Below are 23422 nucleotides of genomic sequence, written 5' to 3' on the forward strand. Positions count from 1 at the left end.
AAATCAGTCCAAACCAAAGACAAGCTGGGGGATGCACAGGGTTTGCAGTCTCCAAGCCTGGAGCCTGCCTGCTGTGCGGAGGCTTATGTGGTTTTGGTTCTGTTCTGATTTTTGTCAAGGGCACACTGATGCTGTCCATGCATCATGACTCACCATGAAAAGACATCTAATTCTTCCCTGGGAAAACTCGGGTAGCGGTAGGGACGACTCCCATCTCCCTGCCTCTGATACATATTTCTTATCCCCCTTTCCCACGTGAGCCCTTGAACCCGGGTCTAGCCATCTGGGAGAGAAGCAACAGGACAATTCGGCAGCATGATCTACATAGGGCATTTGTAAAACATACATTTCTAAAGTCCTACTTGCAGGTCCCCAGGATTCTAGATGATTGTCTATTCAGAGATGTTAGGGGTGGGCCCTGGAAACCCCTCTCTCTCTCCATGAGGAACCTATTCAGATGCAGGTGATGGGGAATAGCAGGGCCAGAGGGGTGTAGCCCTGCCGTGGCCTCAGACACTCTCAGGACTCTCTGCAGGGTGGGCTGGCTGCCATGTACAAATCAAGTTGGGCCCAAAGATAGAGGATCTTATCAAGAGGCCAAAAATCAGGAGAAAGGACGACTTCTCCTTCTCAAATTCAGGCTAGATTTTCATAGAAATGGAGTGCTTTGGAGAAATCTGAATACCTGCCCCAGGCACAGGCCTTTGGTTCCTTGGGTGTGCTTTACTGTGTGCAGAGCGAGAACACTTTCACGTAGGCCCTTTGGTTGTGGGAATTTTCTGCTTGTTTGGGGATCTTGCAGACTTCGTCCTCACCAGCTGCCTTTGGCCAGTTCCTCTTCATTAGCACCTCCACCAGGGGGCAGGAAATCCGAAGTGAATCTTTGCCAGCTGCTCTGATGGAAAAGCTCAGTGAGAAAGGAGGATGGAATGCGCCAGAATTCGCCTCTGGGTTTCAAATGTTTAAACTTCTGATCTGTTATTACAAAAGAATTCGTTCTCTGTAGGATCAATACCAGCTTGTTAGATTTTCTATCGGAGACCCTACACAACAGCTAAGTAGTCGCTTTAAAATAACACCTTTCTTTCAAACGGCTGTCATGCTTTCTCCCTCTCCCAAAAGTAACTTCATAAAAAGTTTGCTGCCATACCAGTTATCTATGGGTTTAACCTAAAAAGAGACCTGTGAGAGCTCAAGGTGCGTCTGAGGCACTATGCAGAGAGCAGACATGATGCGCCAAGGTGCTACAGTCGCTTGAAGGAGACGTGTTGGTGCAGCATAAGTTTCATAATGGGGTCTCAGGACAAATCTGTCCAGGCAGTAAATGCATACCAAGCTGGAGTTCATCTTGAGTGTGGACTGCGGGTTCTGTACAGGTATTCTGCAGGGGGAAAGTCTGTGGGCAGAGATGAGCAGTCATTAGGACGCTAAGCTTATTTAATTGCATCTCCCTTTTTCTAAAGCACGACAAAACCCATAATTGCTTTTATTTCAAAAATGATGTACCCGCGCAGTAGTGGACAGATGCGTGGTGGGGGTGATGTTACGCAGGCGTTAGTGTAGGTAACGATAGTATCAGTGCTCTGCGTTATGAAGTGGCTGTGTTTTAGGATCTCAGTGAAAGATGTTAACAATAAACGTTTTCTCTTATTAGCTACCTAATAACTACAGGGGGACTTCAAAACCTTTGTTGGAAAGATGAAATTAAAAGATAATCTTGTTTTGGTGCAAAAAAAATTTGAAATCCATATGGAGTTTTTTCATACTGCTTTTTCAATAAGTTTAAGACTCTTTGTATGCATGGGTTTCAGTGTTTTGTTTTCATCTGAAAGAAAATTCATCTTCCAATTCTGTTTTCTGTGGGCATTTTGAAGTACTTCTGCATATGTGGGTTGCTCCATGAAGCCCCTCTGCCCTGCTGAAAACAGGACATCCTCTGTGTGCTCACTGAAGGTTCTGTAGATCCCATTTCTGATACCAAAGCATTAGAAGGTAGGATTAAGCAGAGCATTGCAAGCTAACTATAGCACATGACAGATCAGGATGGCCACATTTATCTACCAATGGGACTGCACTGTGCCCATGCCTGTTCCATCCGGGAAATGTAATGAGCCCCCCAAATCTGGAAGTATAGTAAGGGCCATTGACCTCTTATTTATAAATAGATCCTAGAGGTCCTGTCCAGATATACACAGTAAATATTTTGCTTACATTTTATTAATCGTAGCTTGAAAAATTATATTGAATCCCTGCTTCATTACGGTAGAACCAAAGGAAGAGGGACAAGGTAAATAACCTAATGACTAATGATCTATTTGATTGTGGAAATGGTGCTTGTAGCTAGTCATAGGTATGGTTATACATTTATAGCTAAGGCAGACAACAATTTGGTGATGGTGCTCTTTGTTTTCTTTGTAATCTGGCAATCAGATTGTTGAGTTAGGGCTCAAAGCCAAGTGTGTGAGGCCTGGTTGATTTGCAGAGAGCAGGAGGTGGGGACGTGGGCATTTTGAAGGTGGTGATAGGAAGCCTTTTCACTTACAGCTCAGTCAGTCAAGGAAGGTTTTCTCTGAGTGCTGACTCTCCGTGGCATAATATGTTCCTAAGAGCGACCTGCTTAAAAGACAAAAGCATTTCAGAGTGTTCCTCTCATGATGCCCATGGTGCATGAAAAAATTGAGTGCATTCATGGCAGTTGGCTACTCAAACTGTACATCCTGTCTATGTGTCCAGCTGTGTGTCTCTTCTGTAGTGACTGTTGCTGTTTTTTTTTTTTCTTTTTTTCAGGTTATTAACAGTACAAGGCCTATTAATAAAAGGAAATTTTTGGTTTTTTCAAAAGACTTATTTTGAAACTCAAAAGTACAGAGAGGGATAGATAGAGACGGAGAGACAGAGAGAGGAGGAGAGAGAGAAAGAGATCTGTCTGCTGGATCACTCTCCAGATGGCTGCAGTGGACAGCGCTGGGCCAGGCTGAAGCTGTGAGCTTCACCTGGGTCTCCCACATGGGTGGTAGGGGCCCAAACACTTGGACCATCTTCTGCTGCTCTTCCCAAGCTGTTAGCAGGGAACTGGATCAGAAGTGGGGCAGCTGGGACACAAACTGGCACCCATTCGGGATGTCAGCATTGTAGGCCAAGGTTTAAACTAGCTACACGCCAGAATACCAGCCCCCAAGAGGAAATTTTCTTAATGCACTTCCTACTTTGTATGCTCCATATATAATATTCATTCCAGGGAAGCAACAAGCTGTATGCCTAAGGGTCATATTTATTAAATGCAGACCCAATTTGAACTTTTTCACCATTACTTAAGGGGAAGCTTGCTTTACACCCACATAGACCAAGAAAAGCAATTCTGAAAGAGTATCTGTTGCAGTGCATAAATGCATTTCCCAGATGGGTACAGAGGATGGGAGGGGATTTTACTTGGTAAGATCCTTCCACTGGCACCGTACTTTAGGGATGAGCTAGAACAAGTCAGCTAGGATGAGGCAGACCAAGAGGCACCATGCAGCCATACACAATGACTTATGAAAGTTGTACAAGGGGAATTTAAAAAGTTCATGTGAAATGGAATTAAAGGATTGGGTAATGTTCGTGCCAAAGAACATTTTTCGAAACTTCTGCATAGTTCTTCAAATTATGCATTTTCCATGAACTTTTTGAAGACCCCATGTGTGTCCTAGAAAGTCTGTATTGCCGTGCAAGGTCCCCTTCCCGTTGGTGACACTCTGCTTACTGTCCCCAGCGCATGGACATGGACCGGCGGAGGGAGGACGCGAGGAATCCCAAGCGCAAGCCCCGCTTGATGGAGGAAGATGAGCTGCCCTCCTGGATTATCAAGGATGATGCTGAGGTGGAGAGGCTTACATGCGAAGAGGAGGAGGAGAAGATATTTGGTAGGGGGTCCCGGCAGCGCCGCGATGTGGACTACAGTGACGCCCTCACGGAGAAGCAGTGGCTCAGGGTAGGTGTGGCTTTCTTAAGCTCCCCTTGAAAGGTGGCGTGTTGGTGCTGGCTTGGTCGCGTCAGCAGCCTTGTGCTGGAATTGTCTAGAAAGGGAAGGGGCTCGTGGACGTGGAAGAGAGCGTCATGCTGGAGGCATGTTGGAAGCATTGCATAACTGAAGGCAGAGCTTGGAGCAAATATTTTGAAGCACTTTTTGCTGGAGCGGAATGGGCCAAGGGCAGCACAGATTATTAGAGCTCGGAGACCCGCTAGCGTTTTACGACCAATAGCCTGGTCACGCCTCACTCTCAGACTGAGACTAACAAATGTGCAAGGGGACCTCTGAGGTCTTTGTAATTGTACCCCCTCGTTTCATGGTCTTCGATCCGGGTTTCTGTGAGGGCTGCGGAGAAAATTCAAGGATCAGCAGCAGTGTGCGGGAGCTGCGTTGTTACCTCGTAGACCCGTGGCCCATTTACAGCAGGAATCTGCCCTTGGTTTCTGTAGGTTTGATGAAAGAGATGGAGGTGCAGGGAAGTTGGGGGACTAGCCGGGAGGCCCAACTGGGCAGAACGGGTGGAACCCATGGGTGCTGACACAGGTGGGTGCTGGACTTCGGCTTGGAACTCCTGTCCTTGGCAGGCAGACTGGAGCCTGGGACGCAGGTGCTTCATGGTCGGAAATGCTGTTCTGGAGCTTGTCTGTCTTGTCTTCCTTTTCCCTTCAGAAATAGCGACTTCTTGTTTTGACTGCGGGTTGAAGTCTTGTTATCTTCCTTGGAAAGCAGGCTGCTCATGGTGGTCCTGGTGTGGGACTGTCAGGGCCAGTGTGGATCTGTCATTTGTAGGTGTAGCTCTGCTTTCCATTGTTGGGAGCGGACTCAGTACCCACATGGGCAGAACAGCCTGGGACACGCACTCCAGAAACTGCATGCTGGAAATGGGAAGTGGCGTTGGATAAAAATCGCGCAAAACAGAAGCTGGTGGTGTCGAGAGCTGTTCCTTTCATCAGATAGAGCGGTCCGCGAGCTTTGTGCCTTGTGGATTTGAGGGCCCAGGTTGAAGGAGGTGGTTAACTGGAAAGGCAGTCGGAAGGATTTTGAACTTGGTTGTCCTGGTGCCACTCAGGATGGTGTTATGTGATGAGAGAGATGTGACTTGAATTTCAGAAAGATTGAAGTCCCTGGGATGCTGAAACAAGAGAGAGACTGACAAAGCATCCCTCATATTTATGGCTGGAGAAGTGCATATAAAACCTAAGTTTCCTATGGCTGTCATGCCCAGTCACACGTTCCAGTGTCCTCAGAGTGTAGCTGTAAAAATTCCCTTTGTTGTACTATGGAGGTTGTAGTCCTGTGAATAATGTGAAGAGTGTTTTTTTTTTAAGATTTTTCATATTCTTCTCTGAGCTTGGGAAATTTCTGTTCCCTTTGTCTTTTATTTAAGCAATAAATTAAGAACCTGCAGTGTTATTACCAGAGGTGAAACAACCATAATCCAGGCCAATATTTTAAAGCCAATCTTTTGATATGTGTAATCTCCAAACCCTGTTTATTGAACAAGAATGTAGCTGAACGTATCTTCTTCTTTTTTGTGTAATCATTGAGAATGTTCTTAATAAAAATACCATTGAGAATCTTTTAAGAAAAAGACTTATTTATTTGAAAGGTGGAGTTACATAGAGAGAGAGGGAGAGGGAGAAAGGGAGAGAGAGATCCTCTGTCTGTTGGGTCACTCTCAAAATGGCCCCAATGGCCAGGGCTGAGCCAGGCCAAAGCCAAGAGTCAAGAGCTTCATCCAGATTTCCCGTGTGGGTGGCAGGGGCTGCGGCCTTCCTCCTCTGCTTTCCCGGGTGCATTAGCAAAGAGCTGGGTAGGAAGCTGAGCACCCAGGATTTGAACCAGCGCCCATATGGGATGCTGGCACTGTGGGCAGCAGCTTCACCTGTTACACCACAACGCCAGCCCCAGCATGATGAATCTCAGGAAGCTTTCAAGTTGAAGGCACTCGATGTTTTTCTCTTTGGTTCAGTTTGTATCACCAGCGACTAGCCTAGTGCCTCACATATGGAAGATGCTCACTGGGGCTCTGAGAAACTGGAAGCATAATTTTGCAAGTGGGAAGTGAGGACCTGCTCACCGAGTGTTAGGACAGTGTCTCTCCCCTTAGTGTGTCTACGAGACTTCTTTTTATCTGTAGCATGCATGCTTGGCAATGGAAAACCAGTTTGTTTTATGAAAGTACAACTCTAAGGTGTCTGCTAACACACTCAGGCCTCCACCAGGACAACACTGTTGTCAGGGCAGCTTTGTGGAAATGCATGTCTGTGGAGTCTCATCTTTCTGAAAACTCCATGACCATATTTGGTATTGAACTGGGACATGCAGCTGACGCAGTGGTCTTTGGCCTGCGCTTTCCCAGTAGGCACTTATTGCCACTTGTTTCCTTGTTCTCTAACCGTGATCCTTGTTTAATGCCAGCCTACTTGGGGGCTTTGTTGACAGTAGGGTGGCATCTGAGGGGTTCTCACGGCCCCAGATATGAACAGATGTCCTCTCCCAGCTTCTAGAAGACTGAGCGCACTGAGTGAAGCCAGCCTCCGAAGGGAGTGTGGCCAGCACTGCCATGTAAGAAATGCTGTAACAGGGCTGAAATAATTCTTCTGTTTGCTGGCAGTGTTGCAAAAAGCCTGCTTGGCAGAGGCGTCGAAGATCCATAGAATCCCAGAGTTGGAAGGCAGCCCAATGCAGCCCTGCCCACCCTGCACTTAAATCACATTCTCTGCAGGCCCCTGCCAAGAAGCTGGCCACCCCTAAAAGGAAACACACGATCTTTTTGTCTGTTCATGGCCAGTGCTGATTGTCAGTTCTTCCTCCCTTTGAAAACACAGTCTTCTTGCCCTGTGGCTACTGCTTGCCGGCCGGACTGTTTCCTGGGGTGGATCAATATTGCTTCTTGCCCTGAGCATCCCAGCACCACGGGTACAGTGTTTGACTCGCGTTCAGCCCGGGATGAACCTCCCTACCCTACGCTTTCTTTTGAACTTCGTCACCCTGGAAGCCCAAGTCAGTTGCCACCTCCTCTGTGGCGCCTTCACAGATCAGTGCTAATCATCACACTCTGCGCAGTGCTCACCCTCTGTCACGGCTCAGATCCAGTTGCCTGATGTTCTTGGTAGTTGCCAGCCTGCCTGATTTCCTGACTCCTCGGTAGGCTGGATCTATTTCTTGTGAGAACTTAGAACCTCTGTGTGCAAATAGTTAAGTGGTCAGTGATTGCCTAGTTGAAATAGCACTGGGTGGTTGTGTGACAGAGCAGACTGGGGCACCGTTCACCCCTGCAGCTGATGGACCTGAACATGCCCCATCCAAACACAGGAAGGCTTACCTTGCACTCCCCGGGAGTGAGAGTTTCTGGTTGATGAGGGCCGTTCTTCACGAGGGGGGCATCACGCAGCCATCCAGGCTCAGCCACCTCCCTCCTCACAAGTGACACTCCGTCCTCAGCCGTGGGACCGCTGCATTGTGAAGGAGAGAGAAATGCGGTCCGGCTGTGAGCACAGGAAGGCAAGGTGTCGGTGAGTACCTAGAATCTCTGCCTTAGCACCCTGGGGTTGAATTTCAGTGATTTAGCCCCTTGCTGAGGAAATCACACGTGGGGTCTCCAAAAAGCTCATGGGAAATGCGTGATAGGGAAAATTCCGTGTTTCAACATTTTTCACACCAAAATACACTTACGTTATCATTCCGTTTGTCCATGAACTTGTTGACACACCCACCCTCATATTATCAGATTTTATTTGGTAATCGTAGTATGCTGAAGATTCCCAGAGGGCCTTTTTTTTTTTTTTTTTCAAAGATTTATTTATTTGGAGTTAGAGAAGGAGAGGCAGAGATAGAGCGAGAGGTCTTCCGTCTGCTGGGTCACTCACTCCCCAGATGCCTGCAACAGCTGGAGCTGTACCAATCTGAAGCCAGGAGCTTCTTCTGGGTCTCCCACATGGGTATGGAGGCCTAAAGGCTTGGGCCATCTTCCACTTCCCCAGGGCATAGCAGAGAGCTGGATTGAAGTGAAGCAGCGGGGACACAAACCAGTGCCCATATGGGATGCCGACACTGCAGGCGGCGGCTTTACCCACTGTACCACAGCGCCAGCCCCCCCCCCCCCGCCAGGGTCTTTAGATAGTCTGTTTAATTGGAGGATTTTATATATATATATATAAAATATATAAAATTGCAGTTTCAAAGCCAGTTCAATTTTGATATCTGTTTCCATTGAGGCAACTTTTAATTAGCATTGCTGTTAGCCAGTCTCAAGCTGACTTTGTGTTTTGGGGGAGTCGGCTCAACACCCACTTCGCTGAAGGCTATTTCTCTTTCCTCCTGGGCCTTCCATCCCATCTGCATCAGGGTAGAAGCCGGTGTTTCAGCCCAGCCATAGGGGTGGGTGCCCTCGTTCTTCTCCCCGTGGATTCCCGTTGGTCTCGGTGTGGGGCTGCGGATGTCTTGACATACAGCCGGTCCCATCTCATGTTCTTGGAGACTCTGACAGCATGTGCTGTTGACGTCTGGGGGCCCTGGCTGTGGCTGTCGCCCAGAAGCCATCCTGCATTCTGTTGCATTAAATCCCCCGGCCGCTCTGGCCTCCCAGTGCTTCGAGCTCTGCTGTGGCCTGTGGGGGAGTCTGCAGATTCTTGGCTGCTTTTTCCAGGATGTGCTAGAACAAGCAGGGTCGGTGAACTGGCCCCTTCTCCAGCATGCTCCAAGTCACCACCAGAGGGTAGTCAAGCCCGCCCTGGAGCTCTTTCAGAACAGGCGGGAGGGAAATGTCATTAGCTTAGCAGTTAGGATGTGCATGTCCCACAGCCGGGTACCTGGGTTTCATTCCTGGCTCCACCTCCTGACTCTGTCTCCCTGCTGGCGCGGACGTTGGGAGGCGCCAAGTGATGCATCTCTCAGGTGATTGGGAGACCTGGATTGAGTTCCCGGCTTTGGCCCTGGGCCTCGTGTGCATTTGGGCAGTAAGCCAGTGGATGGGAACGCTCTCTTGCAAATAAAATTTAAAAATAAATAAATAAAATTTCAGTCTTGTATTTGCAAATTTATCAAAGTATGAGCACGTAGTGCGATGACATCCCAGGAGCCATGGAAGTGAGATGCCCGAGACTTCAGCTTCTTTGGCATCCTAGTTAATGCACTGGTGAGCATCTTCAGTGTCTCACTTGCCTGCCCCCTCCTCTGTCCCACCCCCAGGCTTAGACCCTAACAGAGCAGTATTCCATCTCAACCACAGATGCAGGTTCTGGCACCGGCCTCACAAGTTCAAGGGCACAGTCCCCCAACCAGAGCCCAGCCACACTTTGTGGATCCCTAGGCCCCTACACTTGGGATTCTCTTTCAGTTTAGGGGTGCCCATGAATGCTTTGGGTTCAGTAATTTGCTAGTTCAAGAATTTAGCAGAATCCAGAAAAGTGATCATTGTAAGAACAGTTTTACAATCAAGTGTTTAAATCGGTGGGACCTGCCCAATGTAGAGGAGCACGGGTGGTGTCTGGGGGCAGCTCAGAGCTCCCTTGCCCTCCCCTCTTGGAATCGGGGCACGTTGCTCCCAGCACATCATTGTGATCCCAGCCAGGATGTCCGCTGAGCTCAGATGTCCAGTTGGTGTTAGGGTTTCCTCATGAAGGCATGATTGCTTGAATTCCATCTCTACCCACCCTGCTCCCCCTGGAGGTCAGGCCGGCTCACAGTTCCAACCCTAAACACTAGAGTGGTCTTCCTTTGCTTTTCAAATAAATCTTTAAAAAAAAAAAAAGTTACAGAGAGGCAGAGAGAGAGAGAGGTCTTCCATCCGCTGGTTCACTCCCCAGATGGCTACAACGGCCAGAGCTGCACCAATCCGAAGCCAGGAGCGTCTTCCAGCTCTCCTACAAGGGTGCAGGGGCCCGAGGACTTGGACCATCTTCTACTGCTTTCCCAGGCCACAGCAGAGAGCTGGATCAGTAGTGGAGCAGCCGGGACTAGAACCGGTGCCCATATGGGATGCCAGCACTGCAGGCAGTGGCTTTACCTGCTACGCCACAGCGCCAGTCCCAGGAATGGTCTTTGCTAATGATCACCCCCCTGTCCCTCAATGGAAGTCAGGTAGGGGTACAGGACAGGTCACCTCATTAATGTACCAGGGAGCTACCTGTCATTCACTGAATGTCGGGAGATGCAGAAACTCCATACCCGCAACTCGGGACCAAGACCAGACAGGTCTTTGGTGTACAGCAGGTAGCAGTGTTCTGAGGCCTGGCCTCTCACCTCTCTCCTCTTGCTTCCTTTTCTCTCCACCCCACTTCCTGTCACACATCAACTTCCTCTATGCCTTGGGCAGAGGGCTGTGCACTGTGGCTTCTCCTGCCGTTCAGAGGATGCCCATCCATGAGTCGTGGCTTTGATTGTGATGAGCCTGGGAACCAGGGGCGCTCCTGTTCCTGAAGCGTGATGTCGATTGCTGTCTGACTGGAGTGTCACAATCCCATTTTGAGAGCTGAAGGCGTGACCTCTCCTTGCTGTGTCTTTGCAGGCCAGCTTCCTCCTGATCCTTCTCAGGTCATTCTCCGGAACAGGGCGTGGCCCCCTTGGAAAACGTGGAGGAGAACATTATCGTAGTCTGAAAATATCCTCTTCCTCTTTTATGGCTTTACTGTGCAGTGCCCATGGTGATAGCAGTGCTGTATTGTTATATATGTGCGCCTTTGCACACACACAATAACTGGCTCATCTTGATCATTTCTTGCAAAAATATCTTTTTTTTTTTTTTTTGACAGGCAGAGTTTAGACAGTGAGAGATGGACAGAGAGAAAGGTCTTCCTTCTGATGGTTCACTCCCCAAATGGCCACTACGGCCCGTGCTGCGCTGACTCGAAGCCAGGAGCCAGGTGCTTCCTCCTGGTCTCCCATGCAGGTGCAGGGCCCGAGTACCTGGGCCATCCTCCACTGCCCTCCTGGGCCACAGCAGAGAGCTGGACTGGAAGAGGAGCAACTGGGACAGAATCCAGTGCCCCGACCGGGACTAGAACCCGGGGTGCCGGCACTGCAGGCATTAGCCAAGTGAGCTGTGGTGCCGGCCAAAATATCTTTGTTTCTATATGTGCAAGAGCGGGTGTTCCATCTACCTATGTGGGCAAGAGCCTTCTGCTGAGCCCAGTGGGCCAGGGTTTGGGGTTTAGCTTCAGCCACGTGTGCACTGATTTCAAGCCCGGTACCGCAGCCCTCATGATTGAGGCAGGAGTGATTGCGCAGATCGGGGGTGACTGCAAAGCTAACGTGCAGGCTTGAGAGTGATTTCTGGAATGCCTTGTTCTGCTGCTCTTCCTGTTCCTTTGGTCCTTGTGCCAACTGCCGAATCCTTCCCTTCCTGAAAACACTTAGTGAGATCCCCAAATTTCTTTAATTGCTGACTGAGTGATTTTTGCCCCCACGGCACTTGAAGATAATTGGAATGCAATCTAGATTATGTGCTCTGTGTAATATGTAATTGCAAGCTGCATGCAGAGAAGGAACTTGGGAGAGCGTGCCTTTAGCTCACAGTGGATCTGGTGTCCTGAAACCATAGTTGACAAAGTCCCTCTTCTTGGCACCAGCATTGTGGCAGAGTGGGTAAAGCCACTGCCGGACACTCTGGCACCCCATATGGTGCTGGTTTGTGTTACTGCTGCTCCACTTTGAATTCGGCTCCCTGCTGATCGCCTAGCAAAAGCAGCAGAGGGTGGCCCAAGTGTTTAGGCCCCTTCCAGTCATGTGGGAGAACTGGTTGAGGTTTCCGACTCCTGGCTTCCTCTTGTCCTCATGCTGGCCCTTGCAGCCATCTGGGGAGTGAACCAGCAGATAGATGGAAAGATGGAGGATATCTGTCTCTCTCTCTCTCTCTCTCTCTCTGTCTCCCTTTCTCTCTGGCTTTCAAATCAATCTCTCTCCTCTCTCTCTCTCTTTTTTTTTAATTTTTTTTTTTAAGAAAGTGCATCTTCTTGGCTGGCCTTTCTGTCTACCCTTCTGCGATACCATGTGTCTTGCCTGGGGTCCTGGCTATGAGTGCTGCTTTGGGCAAAGTGCACAGGCTCTGGCAGTGAGGAAGGACAATGCCCTGTGCATCTGGGTGCAGGGTGAGTGTGTGGGAGCTGCCTGGGGCATCCTGCATGAGTGCAGGACACTTCTCTGTTGTCAGGCACTGCGTGTGAATGACGCGGTGACCGAGAGGCAGGCGCACTTACTTTCAGAAGCAGGAGGGTTCGAAAAGGGAACTTGTTTCGGAAAGACCAAGTACCATTTTCTTCTTCTTCGACCAGTCTATCACCAGGTGACAGCTTGAGCTTCCCAGGATTTATGTACCTTATTGGGGTTCCCACAATCATGTCTCCTGGCCACAGAAAGGATTTCCTCCAAAAAGCTCAGAGTTGGTGGGGGGAGGAGGGGGCAGAGACAAGAGACCTTGGAAATGCATGGCAGTGGAGTGGGTGGTGTGGGTGTTGGGTGCAGTGCTTAAGATATCACGTGGGATATTCACATCCCATCTCAGAGTGTCTGGATCCATGTCCCAGCTCTTCCTCTCATTCTGGCTCCTTGTTGGTGCACACCCTGGGGGCCAGCAAGTGATTGCGCAGGTGCTTGGGTCCTTGGAGTACCTGTGGAGACCTGCGGTGACTCCCTGCCTGCTGGTTTCAGCCTGACCCAGCCTGGCCGTCACAAGCCATTTGGCGATGAACCAGAAGATGGAAGATCCCTTCTCTTCCTTTCCTATTCCTTGCTTCCTCCCACGCCCCTCCTTTAAAGCAATGCCAATATATAATCCAAAAATTGAAACACGTTGGGGGAGGGGGTAATAAAACATGCCCCGTGCGGAGGGACCCTGCTGCAGATGCAGAGGAAGCCCCCTCGGTTGGCCTGCCATCATGGACAGCCACTGTGAAACGCTACCCAGGAAAAGGGTGACGAATGCATGGGGAATTGACAAACGACTGGGGCACATAGAAAGGCGAAAGAAATTGGGATTTCAAGCAAAATACTTGAAATTCCAGTGGAAACAAAGAATGAAAAACAAAGGTCTGAAGAAATAAGCTGTGCATCTTCCTCTCTGTGGAAATCTGTGAAACGAGATAGCATCTCTTCTGTTTGGGCTGAATTCAGTATGATTCAACCTGAGACCAGAGATAGATTGGAATCTCTTGGCCACATTGCAGCTGAGAGCATTAGTGATTCTGGGAGATGGACTTTTCTCCTAAAATACTTGATCTGATCCTGGCAAGGCCTTCGTTGGATCTTCTTTCCACAGCACACTGTACTGCTTTTGTTTTGCCACTTTAATAATCTCTCCTTGCCTTTTGTTAAACGACATGAGACAGCTTGAAGAAGCGGACGTTTTTCCTGGTGTCAAATGGCCTGTCAGCCCTTAAAATCCGGCTCTCAGATTTACTGGGGCAAAATTTTCCAGCAAGCTGCATTTCCGTTTTTATACACAAGGGAGAGCTAAGGCCCTAGAAAATAGATGTGGGTTTTGCCAAGTTCCAGATTCTCTAATGTGGTAGTTAGGATGGAAGTACTAAATTAATGAATAGTAGCAAGAGGTATGAATTGTGTGGGGGAAATACTTGACAGCCCTGGTAGTAGAATTTTAGTAGCATTCTAAAGTTTTTCTTTTATCCCTCCGTCCACTGACTAGATAGCTTCAGCAGCAACTAGACCCTAATGTCTTCCCTTTTCTCAGAATTCAGTAGGGTCAGTTAAGTGGAGGAAGTAATTTGCAGACGGCCGATGAAGGTAAGTAGTAGAGGTTCACAAGCAAGAGAGACTTGTTTTGATTGATTTTAAAAATTTTTTGTTTTTATTTTTTTAGTTGAAAGTCAGAGGTACACAAAGAGAGGGAGAAATGGTGAAAGAGAGAGAGAGATATCTTCCATCCACTGGTTCATTCCTCAGATGGCTGCAATGGCCAGAGCTGGGCCAGGCCAAACACAGGAACCAGGAGCTTTTTCTGGGTCTCCCATGTGGGAGAGGTGCCCAAACACTTAGGCCATCTTCCACTGCCTTCCCAGGCACATTAGCAGGGAGCTGGATCAGAAGTGGAGCAGCTAGGACTCAAACCAGTGCCCATATGGGATGCTTGTGCTGTAGATAGCAGCTTAACCCATTGTACCACAACACTGGCCTCCACTGATTTTTAAAACTTTGATGCCTGGAATTTCTGGTCTTGAATTTGTTCCTTAGAAATCAGGATTCAGCTCTGAAATCAAACTCAACCATTGAAAGAAACCATGAAAAATTGGGTCTGGCTTACAAATAAATGCTAAGGATGCTCACCTAGTAAGCTCACATGATCGATCATTCAATAGATCAAACTACAGTAAAGAAATAAGTAGTTTGGGGAATAAGTCTTTTTTTGAAATAAAGTTTTGTTTTTATCCCTATAGCTTTTTAAAAAAATTGTTATTTATCTTTAATTGAAAGGCATTGAGAGAGAGAGAAACAGAGGGAAAGATGTCGTCCATCTGCTGGTTCACTCCCCAAATATCCCCAGCAACTGTGGCTGGGCCAGGTCAAAGCCAGTAGCCAGGAATGCCTTTAGGGTCTGTTAGGCCCAAGCACTTGGGCCATCATTTGCTGGTTCCCAAGGGACACATTTGCAAGAAGCTGGAGTCAGAAGCAAAGCCAGCACTCCAGAACCCAGGTGCTCTCCAGCAGGGGACGTGGGCATCTCGTGCACATCTTAGCCCCTTTGCCAAACGCCCACCCTACCCTGTGTGTTTTCACTTTGTTATTATCTTTTTGGTTGGTAAGGTTCAATGAAGAACTTCTGCATCCATGGAGTGGGGCTGGAGGAAAGCCCTGTGGAATTTGGTAGAGACAGGGCCGGGTGGCGACCTCCTCCCCGTGCCTGAGTGTGCATCCAGAAATTAAGTATGACTTCTAGATTTTTAATTTTTATTCATTTTCATTTTATTTGAAAGGCAGAGGGATGGAGATCTTCGATCTGTTGGTTTACTTCCCAAAATGACCACAACAACCAGAGCAAGGCCAGGCCATCCGGGTCTCCCACGTGGGTGGCAGGGACCAAAGCACTTGAGCCATCATCTGCTGCCTCCCAGGGTTCATGTTAAGAAGGAAGGTGAATTGGAAGAGGAGGAACCCGGCACTCAGATATGGGATGCCAGCATCTTAAGTGGCATTTTAACCTGCTACCCAAAATGCTCACCCCAGAAATTTGACTTCTGATGGCTGTCTCTAGGTAATTTAGGATGGTGGTTGAGAGCATAATAAGCCTTGGAATCTGATGAACCAAGTGTTCAAATCCCAGCTCCAGCTGAGCTCTGTTAACTTCTAACATGTGTGCCCTTGTAGAGCTTTGTTGTCCCCTTGAAAACGGGGGAGATCCTAGCACCTGCTAGATAGGGTATCCTAAGGTTTGTGTGTGTGTAAAACATAGAACCTGGAATGTAAGGAAGAGTCAATATTTATATTTGCTATTTAGAATATTAAACTGCTTCAGGAAAATGCTAGGGTGTTACTGGAAAAGAGGCAAAAAATAGGTTGTGTGTCTTAAAGAGAAAGTTTGGAATGATAGGAGGAAGGTAAACTGAGGGATCAGGTAATGCCCTTCCCACCTCTTGATGGAATTGCATGCAGATGCTGTGTTGACAGGCTGAATGTGTTGTAGGACCTGCTGTCAGGCTTACACGCTTCCTCTCTGCCAAGCTGTGCATACTCCTCTGTTAACCCTCTTGTTTGTCTTTCCCTAAACCCTCCATTCCTGTAGGAGTAACCCTGGGGCTAGTAAGTAGGTACCTTTACACCTGCTTGACCCTTCTGCATTATTATGGGCTGGATGTTTGTATCCCCTCGAAATCCTATTTTTTTTAAAAAAAATATTTATTCAAAAGGCAGAGTGACAGAGGGAGGAGAGGGACAGGGAGAGGGAGTCCACTGGTTCACTTCCCACATGCCCTACACCAGTCAGGGCTGGGCCAGGTTGGGAGCCAGAAGCTGCTCCAGGTGTCCCACGTGGGTGGTAGGGGTGCCAGCAGTTGGACCAGATTTTCCATTGCCTTCCCGTGTGCACTAGCAGCAGGGCTGCTGGCATCACAAGTGGCAGCTAAACCCCGTATGCTGCAACACTGGGCCCACGCAGAATCCTTGCACTGAAATCCTAACCCCTGAGGCAATGGTATTAAGAGGTGGGGTTCTTTGGGAGGGGATGAGTTCCTGAAAATGGAGCCCTGGAAAAGATACTCCAGAGAACTCTCTAGTCCTCTCTCTGCCTCGTGAGGACAGAGCAAGAACTTGGCAGTGTGCAAGCTGGAAGAGGGCCCTCCCCAGGACCTAACTGTGCTGCACTCTGTGCCTGGACTTGGAGCTTCCAGATCTGTGGGAGAAATTTCTGTAATCGATATTAGTCAAGGTTCTCAGAGAAACAGAACCAGGCTCCTCTTATGGACCCATGGATGTGCTTCAGAAGGTTCATGGGAAATGGAATGAAAAGACTTGTTTGCTTTGGTGCAAAACACCTTTTGGAATTCATGCACACTGGTTGGTCTGTACAAGGACTTGTATGTTGGGAAGAGGCGCTCATGATTTCCGGGGCCAGGAAGTTGCATGAATAGGTCTGCCAGCTGAAGATCCAGGAGAGCCAGTGATGCAGGCGGTCCCCATCTGAAGGCCCGAGAACCTGGGCAGGGGCCACCGCTGGACTAAGTCCCACACATCTAAGGCCAAAGACACAGAAGCACCAGTATCTGAATACAGGAGAAGGTGAACATCACAGCTTGAGAAGAGAGAGGAGGAGCTTGCTTTGTGTCTGCTGTTTTACTGTATTTTGCCCCTCCGTGGATTGGAGGATGTCTTCCTCTCTCCATCCCCAGTAATGAAGGCAGACTCTCTTTCCTCATTCTACTGATGCAACTACTCATCTCATCCAGAATCACCCTCTGGTAAACTCACCCCAAAAGAGTGTGTCCCCAGCCATCTGGGCATCCCTTAGCCCTGTCCAGTTGACACCTAAGTTAACCATCACATTAGCCATCCAGCGTGTGGTGCTTTTTGTGAGCATCCTGAAACATCCAAGACATGGGTTGGGTTGCTTTGTCTTTGATTTGCAGGGGCCCCTGTCACTTACCTAATGGAAACCTGCCAACTTTTATAAAGCTGCCTGTTCCTTTTCCTGTGGTTTTCATAGTGATCACCCTCTTCTTTTTTATCAGTGGGTCCCTTGATTCAGTCCAACAGCCATTGATAGAACATAGATTGGACCCCACATTGTGCTTACACTGGGGAGATGTTGTTTCGATTGGTTATAGTCCATATTATTAGTGCATTGAAGAGCCAGTGTGAGATGTTTGCAGAGATGATCTTGCAGTTGGCCACCTTGAAGAGCTTGTCAAGAGCAGGGCTCCAAGTATACACAGATGGGAGTTGGTCTGGATTAACACTGGTAGTGAAACTCTTAAGTTGTAGGGTTTGTCACTGTTGAGGAGATCGCCAGAGTTTAAGCAGTACACATTCTTCGTGCTAGAGTTTTAGTGTCCTCCTTTTGGGAGCATTATTTACAGTGTGCCCTCCCCCTGTCCCCAGACTCACAGAGCAGGCCAGGGCCTCCAGACGAGGGAAGCAACTGGGGTCCTCTCCCTGGCTGCTGCTGGGAGAGTTTTGCATTTCTAACAGCAGCACCTGTGCTTGAGTGGTTTCTGCCAATCCTGCCTGGCTCCAAAAGGAGAACTATGTGCGGCACATTGGTTCTCCTTTGGCGAAAGAGGAAGAGGGTCAGGTATTGAGCTGCTGACATACTGAGGATCTGGACAGGTGACATTTGCAGGTGGCTGGCATTTTGGAGGGAAGCTTTCCTCTTTGTTCACAATGTGTGAGGTGGCCACCCAGGGAACCCAGAAGGGGCTTTCCCAAACCAACACCAGCTCTGATCCTTACCTCTGCACAAAACCCTTCAGCAGCCTCCCATGATCAGTGCAGCTAGATCTAAGCACATTATCAGTCTGCAAGGCCGTAGTCATCTACCCTCTGCATGGATGCCCCGTGGGAGTTTGCACTTGCTTCTGGAAGCCTGTGTCTCAGAGCTTCCTATGGCTGGCTCCTTACACTGTGCTCCTCCTCCTACTGAGCTCTTTCCAAAAGACCCTTTCTGGCCACCTGCTGTGATATAGCCAACCCCTGCCAATAACTGTCATGTAACCTATGTTACTTTTCTTCATGGAGGTTGCCACTATCTAGAGGTTACATCACTGCCTCTTTGCAGTGATATTAAGCTTGGAGAAGGTGGGGCCCCTTGTTCGTCTTCTCCACGGCTATATCCCAGTACCTGGAGCTAATAGTAAGCACTCTGCAAGTCTGGGTGACTAAGTGAGTGTCCTGTGCAGAGACCAGGCCTGGGAGGGAGGAGGTCTGGTTGCAGTCCGTATCATCTGGCAAAGTCTGCAGAATCCTGTGGGTTTATTTTTCTCCTAGTACAGGTCAAGGTAGAAATTGTTGGCGTTCTTTTCTTTTAAATTCCATTCCTCTGTGTCTTCATGTAAAGGTGTTTTTTTTTTTTTTTCCTTTTTTCACTTAAAAGAATTCCAAAGGCATGTAGTTTTGACATGAAAGTGCTTTTGAGCTTTTCAAGAATTTGAAGGCTGTGTTCTAATTTGAGAAGACATTGATGAAGATAATTTAAATATGCACAAAAGGTACAGCCATTGCTTCTACTCAACTATTGCTCCGAAATTCAGATTTTTTTTATCCCCGCTGTCTTCCAGCTTGAACAACTCACCTCACCTTTCTTTCCAGCAAAAACTGGATGAATGTATCTAATGCAACTTAAAGTGCTGCGTTAATTTGGCCTTTATGTTTTGTACAAGAAGGCCCCCATCTGATCATGTTGACTTAAGTCTAATGCCCTGGAACCTTTTCAATGATTTTATTTATTTATTTATTTTAAAGATTTATTTTATTTATTTGAAAGAGTTACAGAGAGAGGTAGAGACAGAGAGGTCTTCCATCTGCTGGTTCACTCCCCAGATGGCCGCAATGGCCAGAGCTGCGCCGATCCGAAGCCAGGAACCAGGAGCTTCTTCCAGGTCTCCCACGTGGGTGCAGGGGCCCGAGGACTTGGGCCATCTTTGACTGCTTTTCCAGGCCATAGCAGAGAGCTGGATTGGAAGAGGAGCAGCCAGCACTAGAACCGGCGCCCATATGGGATGCTGGCATTTCAGGCCAGGACTTTAACCCACTGGGCCACAGTGCTGGCTTGATGGATTCCTTTCTTATTTTTCCACTAAAGAATGAATTGTCAGAATCATGAAAAATTGTGGCTAAGACCATGATGTTTTGTCTTAGGCAAAGCCTGATTCTGCTGCGTCTGCTGAAACACAATACTTCAGGTCACTGTGTCCACCATTTATAGCAGAAAGCAAATTCCTAACCTGTGATGCTGCTGTTTCGAATGTACTTCGCTTGGCCCTTGCGGAATCTCTCATGAAAGACTGCTCTGGATGAGCCCATCCTCGAATGCTGAGCTCAGATTGTCAAGGGCAGTGGTGGGCCCTCTCCTCTTTGTCACAGTTGCTCTAAGAACGTGGTGGAGGGAGGGTGGGATCGGACATGAGGATGTCAGGGCTGTGCTTCTGTGTCTGTCACTGTCCTGCTTGGTGGCATCTCATCTAGGAAGTCACTTCACCTCCCAGGGCTTCAGTTTCCTTATCTATACATTGGAGTTATGGAGTAAGGAGTGCGGGTGGCCAGGAGACCATAGCCTGTCTCCCCTCTGCCTTTCGGGGGAGGAAAGGCAAGGGAAAATAAAGTGAATTTACCCTGGTCTGGTTCCAGCTGTGAGCCTTGGTTGTCGGGGAGCAGACCTCGGAGGGGTGCCGAGGAGAGACTGCTCTCCCTGTTGGTAGACTCTGTCTCTGCGGGGCAGCCTCAGACAAAGGGTTCCCCAGCAAATCTGCGGGCCCAGTACCTCATCTGCTGAGTAGTTTCGGGGACTTCCCTGGTTGGTCGGAGCAGTTGGAGACCCGAGTCCTGTGTGCTACTGGGACACGAGACTCAGGATGCCAGTGTGCTAGAGTGAGCGACGGGATGACCTGCCTGCCCCGGGACGTCATTGTCCTTACACAGAGGAGCTGGGGCCGTCGGCAGCTGTGCACAGACCAAGGCTTAGAATTTTCTAGCCTTCTGTCCTTCTGCTTCTTCGTCTTTTGCACACCACTGAGTAGAATATGTTACAGTTGCTGAATGGATCAGTGTTATTCATCGGAACCTTAACAGGTTTTCCCCAAATTATCACAAGCAAATCCATTTGGATTCATTTTAACTTTAAAAAATATTATGACACTAATGTCATGATACTATAGGCCTTCCCTAGTCACAGGTTCTGCACCTGCAGGTTCTGCATCTGCTGATTCAACCATCCCCAGATTGAAGATATTCGGGAAAAAAACAGCCTCTTTACTGACCTTGTATGGACTACGTTTTTCTCATCATACTCATTAAACAGTACAGTATAATAATATAAAGCTATGTACATATAATTTACAATGCATTATTACAGGTAATGCAGAAATGATTGGAGGTATACGGGAGGATGTGCATAGGTAATACACAAATGCTGTGCCATTTTATAGAAGGGACCTGAGCTTGTTGGCACCCGTTGGGGTCGTGGAAGCAGACCCTGGTGGAAACTGAAGAACCGTACGAGTTTATCCTTGCAAGGTCTGGGGAGGAATGTTGTGAAGCACAGCAGATCATGGTGTCTGCATCCCAGAGGCGTCACTGAGGGAAATGTTCGTTCTGCAAGAGAATTAACCCAGTTTAGGGGACAGGTAGTTGGTGCAGTGGGTAAGTTTTTGGCTTGGGACACCCACATCCCATATTGTAGGGCCTGAGTTGACTCCCAGCTCTGCTCCTGATCCCAGCTTCCTGCTAATGTGCACTCTGGGAGGCAGCAGGTGATGGCTCAGGTGCTGGGTCCCTGCTATCCACGGGGGAGGCACACACTGAGTTCACAGCACCTGACATCTCACTGTTGCTGGCATCAGGGAGTGATCCGGTAGATGAGAGTATATTCTTTCCTTTTTTTTAAACTTTTATTTAATAAATATAAATTTCCAAAGTACAGTTTATGAATTACAATGGCTTTTCCCCCCTATAAGTTTTTTTTTCAATAAATGTGAATTTACAAAGTGCAACTTTTGTATTGTTGTGGCTCCCCCCGCAACCTCCCTCCCTCCCGTGGCCCTCCCCTCTCCCACTCCCTCTCCCATTCCGCCCTTCATGGAGTTTCATTTTCAATCATCTTCATATACAGAAGGTCAACTTAATATACACTAAGCAAGGATTTCAACAGGCTGCACTCACACAACCGCACAAGGTATAGGGCATTGTTTGACTAGTAGTGTTGTTTTTAAGTTTCATAGTAAAACACATTAAGGACAGAGATCCTATGTGGGGAGCCTGTACTCAGCGACTCCTGTTGTTGATTTAACAATTGGCACTCTCATTTATGACATCAGCAATCACCCGAGACTCTTGCTATGAGCTGTCTAGGCTATGGAAGCCCCTTGAGTTCACCAACTCTGAACTTGTTTAGTCAAGGCCATATCACAGTGGAGGTTCCTTCCTCCCTTCAGAGAAAGGCGCCTCCCTCCTTGATGGCCTGTTCCTTCTGCTGGGGTCTTGTTCACCTGGATCTTTCATTTAGATTGTTTTTTGCCACCGTGTCGTGGCTTCCCATGCCTGTGAGACTCTCATGGACCTTTTAGCCAGATCCGAATGTCCCAAGGGTTGATTCTGAGGCAGGAGTGCTGTTTTGGGCATTTGCCATTCTATGAGTCTGCTGTGTATCCTGCTTCCCCCACAGGATCGAGAGGATCGAGAGTATATTCTTTTTTTTTTTTTTTTTTTTTTTGACAGGCAGAGTGGACAGTGAGAGAGAGAGACAGAGAGAAAGATCTTCCTTTGCCGTTGGTTCACCCTCCAATGGCCGCCGCGGCCGGCACGCTGTGGCCGGCGCACCGCACTGATCCGATGGCAGGAGCCAGGTGCTTTTCCTGGTCTCCCATGGGGTGCAGGGCCCAAGCACCTGGGCCATCCTCCACTGCACTCCCTGGCCACAGCAGAGAGCTGGCCTGGAAGAGGGGCAACCGGGACAGAATCCGGCGCCCCGACCGGGACTAGAACCCGGTGTACCGGCGCCGCTAGGCGGAGGATTAGCCTAGTGAGCCACGGCGCCGGCCCAGCTCATCTTTTAATTTCATTTTGTATGAACTTTTGAATTGGTTGTGTATTTTGTATTTGCTGCCATGTTAGCTGGTTTCACAGATCTGCTGGTTGCAGCCTGTTTTATTAGTTGTATCTTTCTGCATTTTTAAATAGCCATCATCCAGAACAACTGGAGCATCAGTATTTTTCAAATGTAAAAGTTTGCAATCAGTTTTTACTTGGAGACATAGCTTCATCCTGAAAGCTTGAGTGGAAAATACAGAAGAGTGAAAAACCAAGTGGAATCCCTTGCAGCCTCACTGACCTTCGTAAATCCAGGTTGCAAGAGGTGCCGAGTAAAGATGACATCCCTGGGTTATTTTGGTGCTATTACACTGGGGACTATCTTTAACCTGTTCTGAGGCTCAGCTCCTTTGTAGCAGCTTCAGTGTATTCTCACCCACGGAGCCCAGCAACCCCAGTCTCTTGGTGGTTGTATTTGCACACCCTTCCGCTGGGTCCTGAGAGCAGCCTGCCTGCCTGGGCCCTTGGTGCCAGAGCACTGGCTGTTTTTATTCTGCAGAGTTAAGGGGTCAGGTTTGGGATACAAACCTTCCCCAGTGGAAGTATAGTTTTGCATCTTCTCCCTAAGCAGGCCGTTGGGGTCTCTCAGGCTCCTTCTCTGATAAATATTTTTTGAAAAGATGTATTTATTTATTTGAAAAACAGAATCCTCCATCCACCGGTTCACTCCCCAAGTGGCTGCAATGGTTGGGGCTGGGCTAAGTCAAAGCCAGGAGCTAGGAGCTTCCTTCGGGTCTCCCACACGGGGACAGGGGCCCAAGCACTTGGGCTGGCTTTCACTGCTTTCCCAGGCCATTAGTAGAGAGGTGGATCAGAAATGGAGCAGTTGGGACTCAAATTGGCACCAAAATGGGATGTCGGCACTGCTGTCAGTGGCTTAACCTTCTACACCACAGTGCCAGCCCCTCAATTTGGTTTTTCACCTATCTGGTTTTGTTTTTAGTGCCAAAATATTGGAAAACATTACTATATCCCCTCCCAGGACTGAATGCTTAGTCCAGAATCACTACCATAGAATTTCCAGGACTTCCTTTGAGTCACATCAGGCCCTTCTAAAAAGCTGTGCTCTGCCCTCCCTTCTAGGCATCAGACAGGGCTGGGTGCTGTACATACACAGCACCTGTTAATTCCCTTACGGACTCGAAGGAGCCATTATGTCTCCTGGCT

At 48.4% G+C, this 23422-nt stretch overlaps 1 protein-coding gene across 10 annotated transcripts in view; it reads left to right on the forward strand.

The window, feature by feature from the left end:
- SMARCA2 (SWI/SNF related BAF chromatin remodeling complex subunit ATPase 2) overlaps positions 1 to 23422 on the forward strand; it is a 201828-nt gene that overhangs the window by 108903 nt on the left and 69503 nt on the right. For all 10 annotated transcript variants that reach the window (XM_070051411.1, XM_070051401.1, XM_070051420.1 and 7 more), the window contains one exon: positions 3752 to 3970. In XM_070051411.1, coding sequence (XP_069907512.1) covers positions 3752 to 3970 — 219 coding nt within the window. The remainder of the gene's footprint in view (positions 1 to 3751; positions 3971 to 23422) is intronic.

The sequence above is a fragment of the Oryctolagus cuniculus genome, chromosome 1 (assembly GCF_964237555.1).
Source record: "Oryctolagus cuniculus chromosome 1, mOryCun1.1, whole genome shotgun sequence".
In the NCBI taxonomy this organism is placed as follows: Eukaryota; Metazoa; Chordata; class Mammalia; order Lagomorpha; family Leporidae; genus Oryctolagus; species Oryctolagus cuniculus.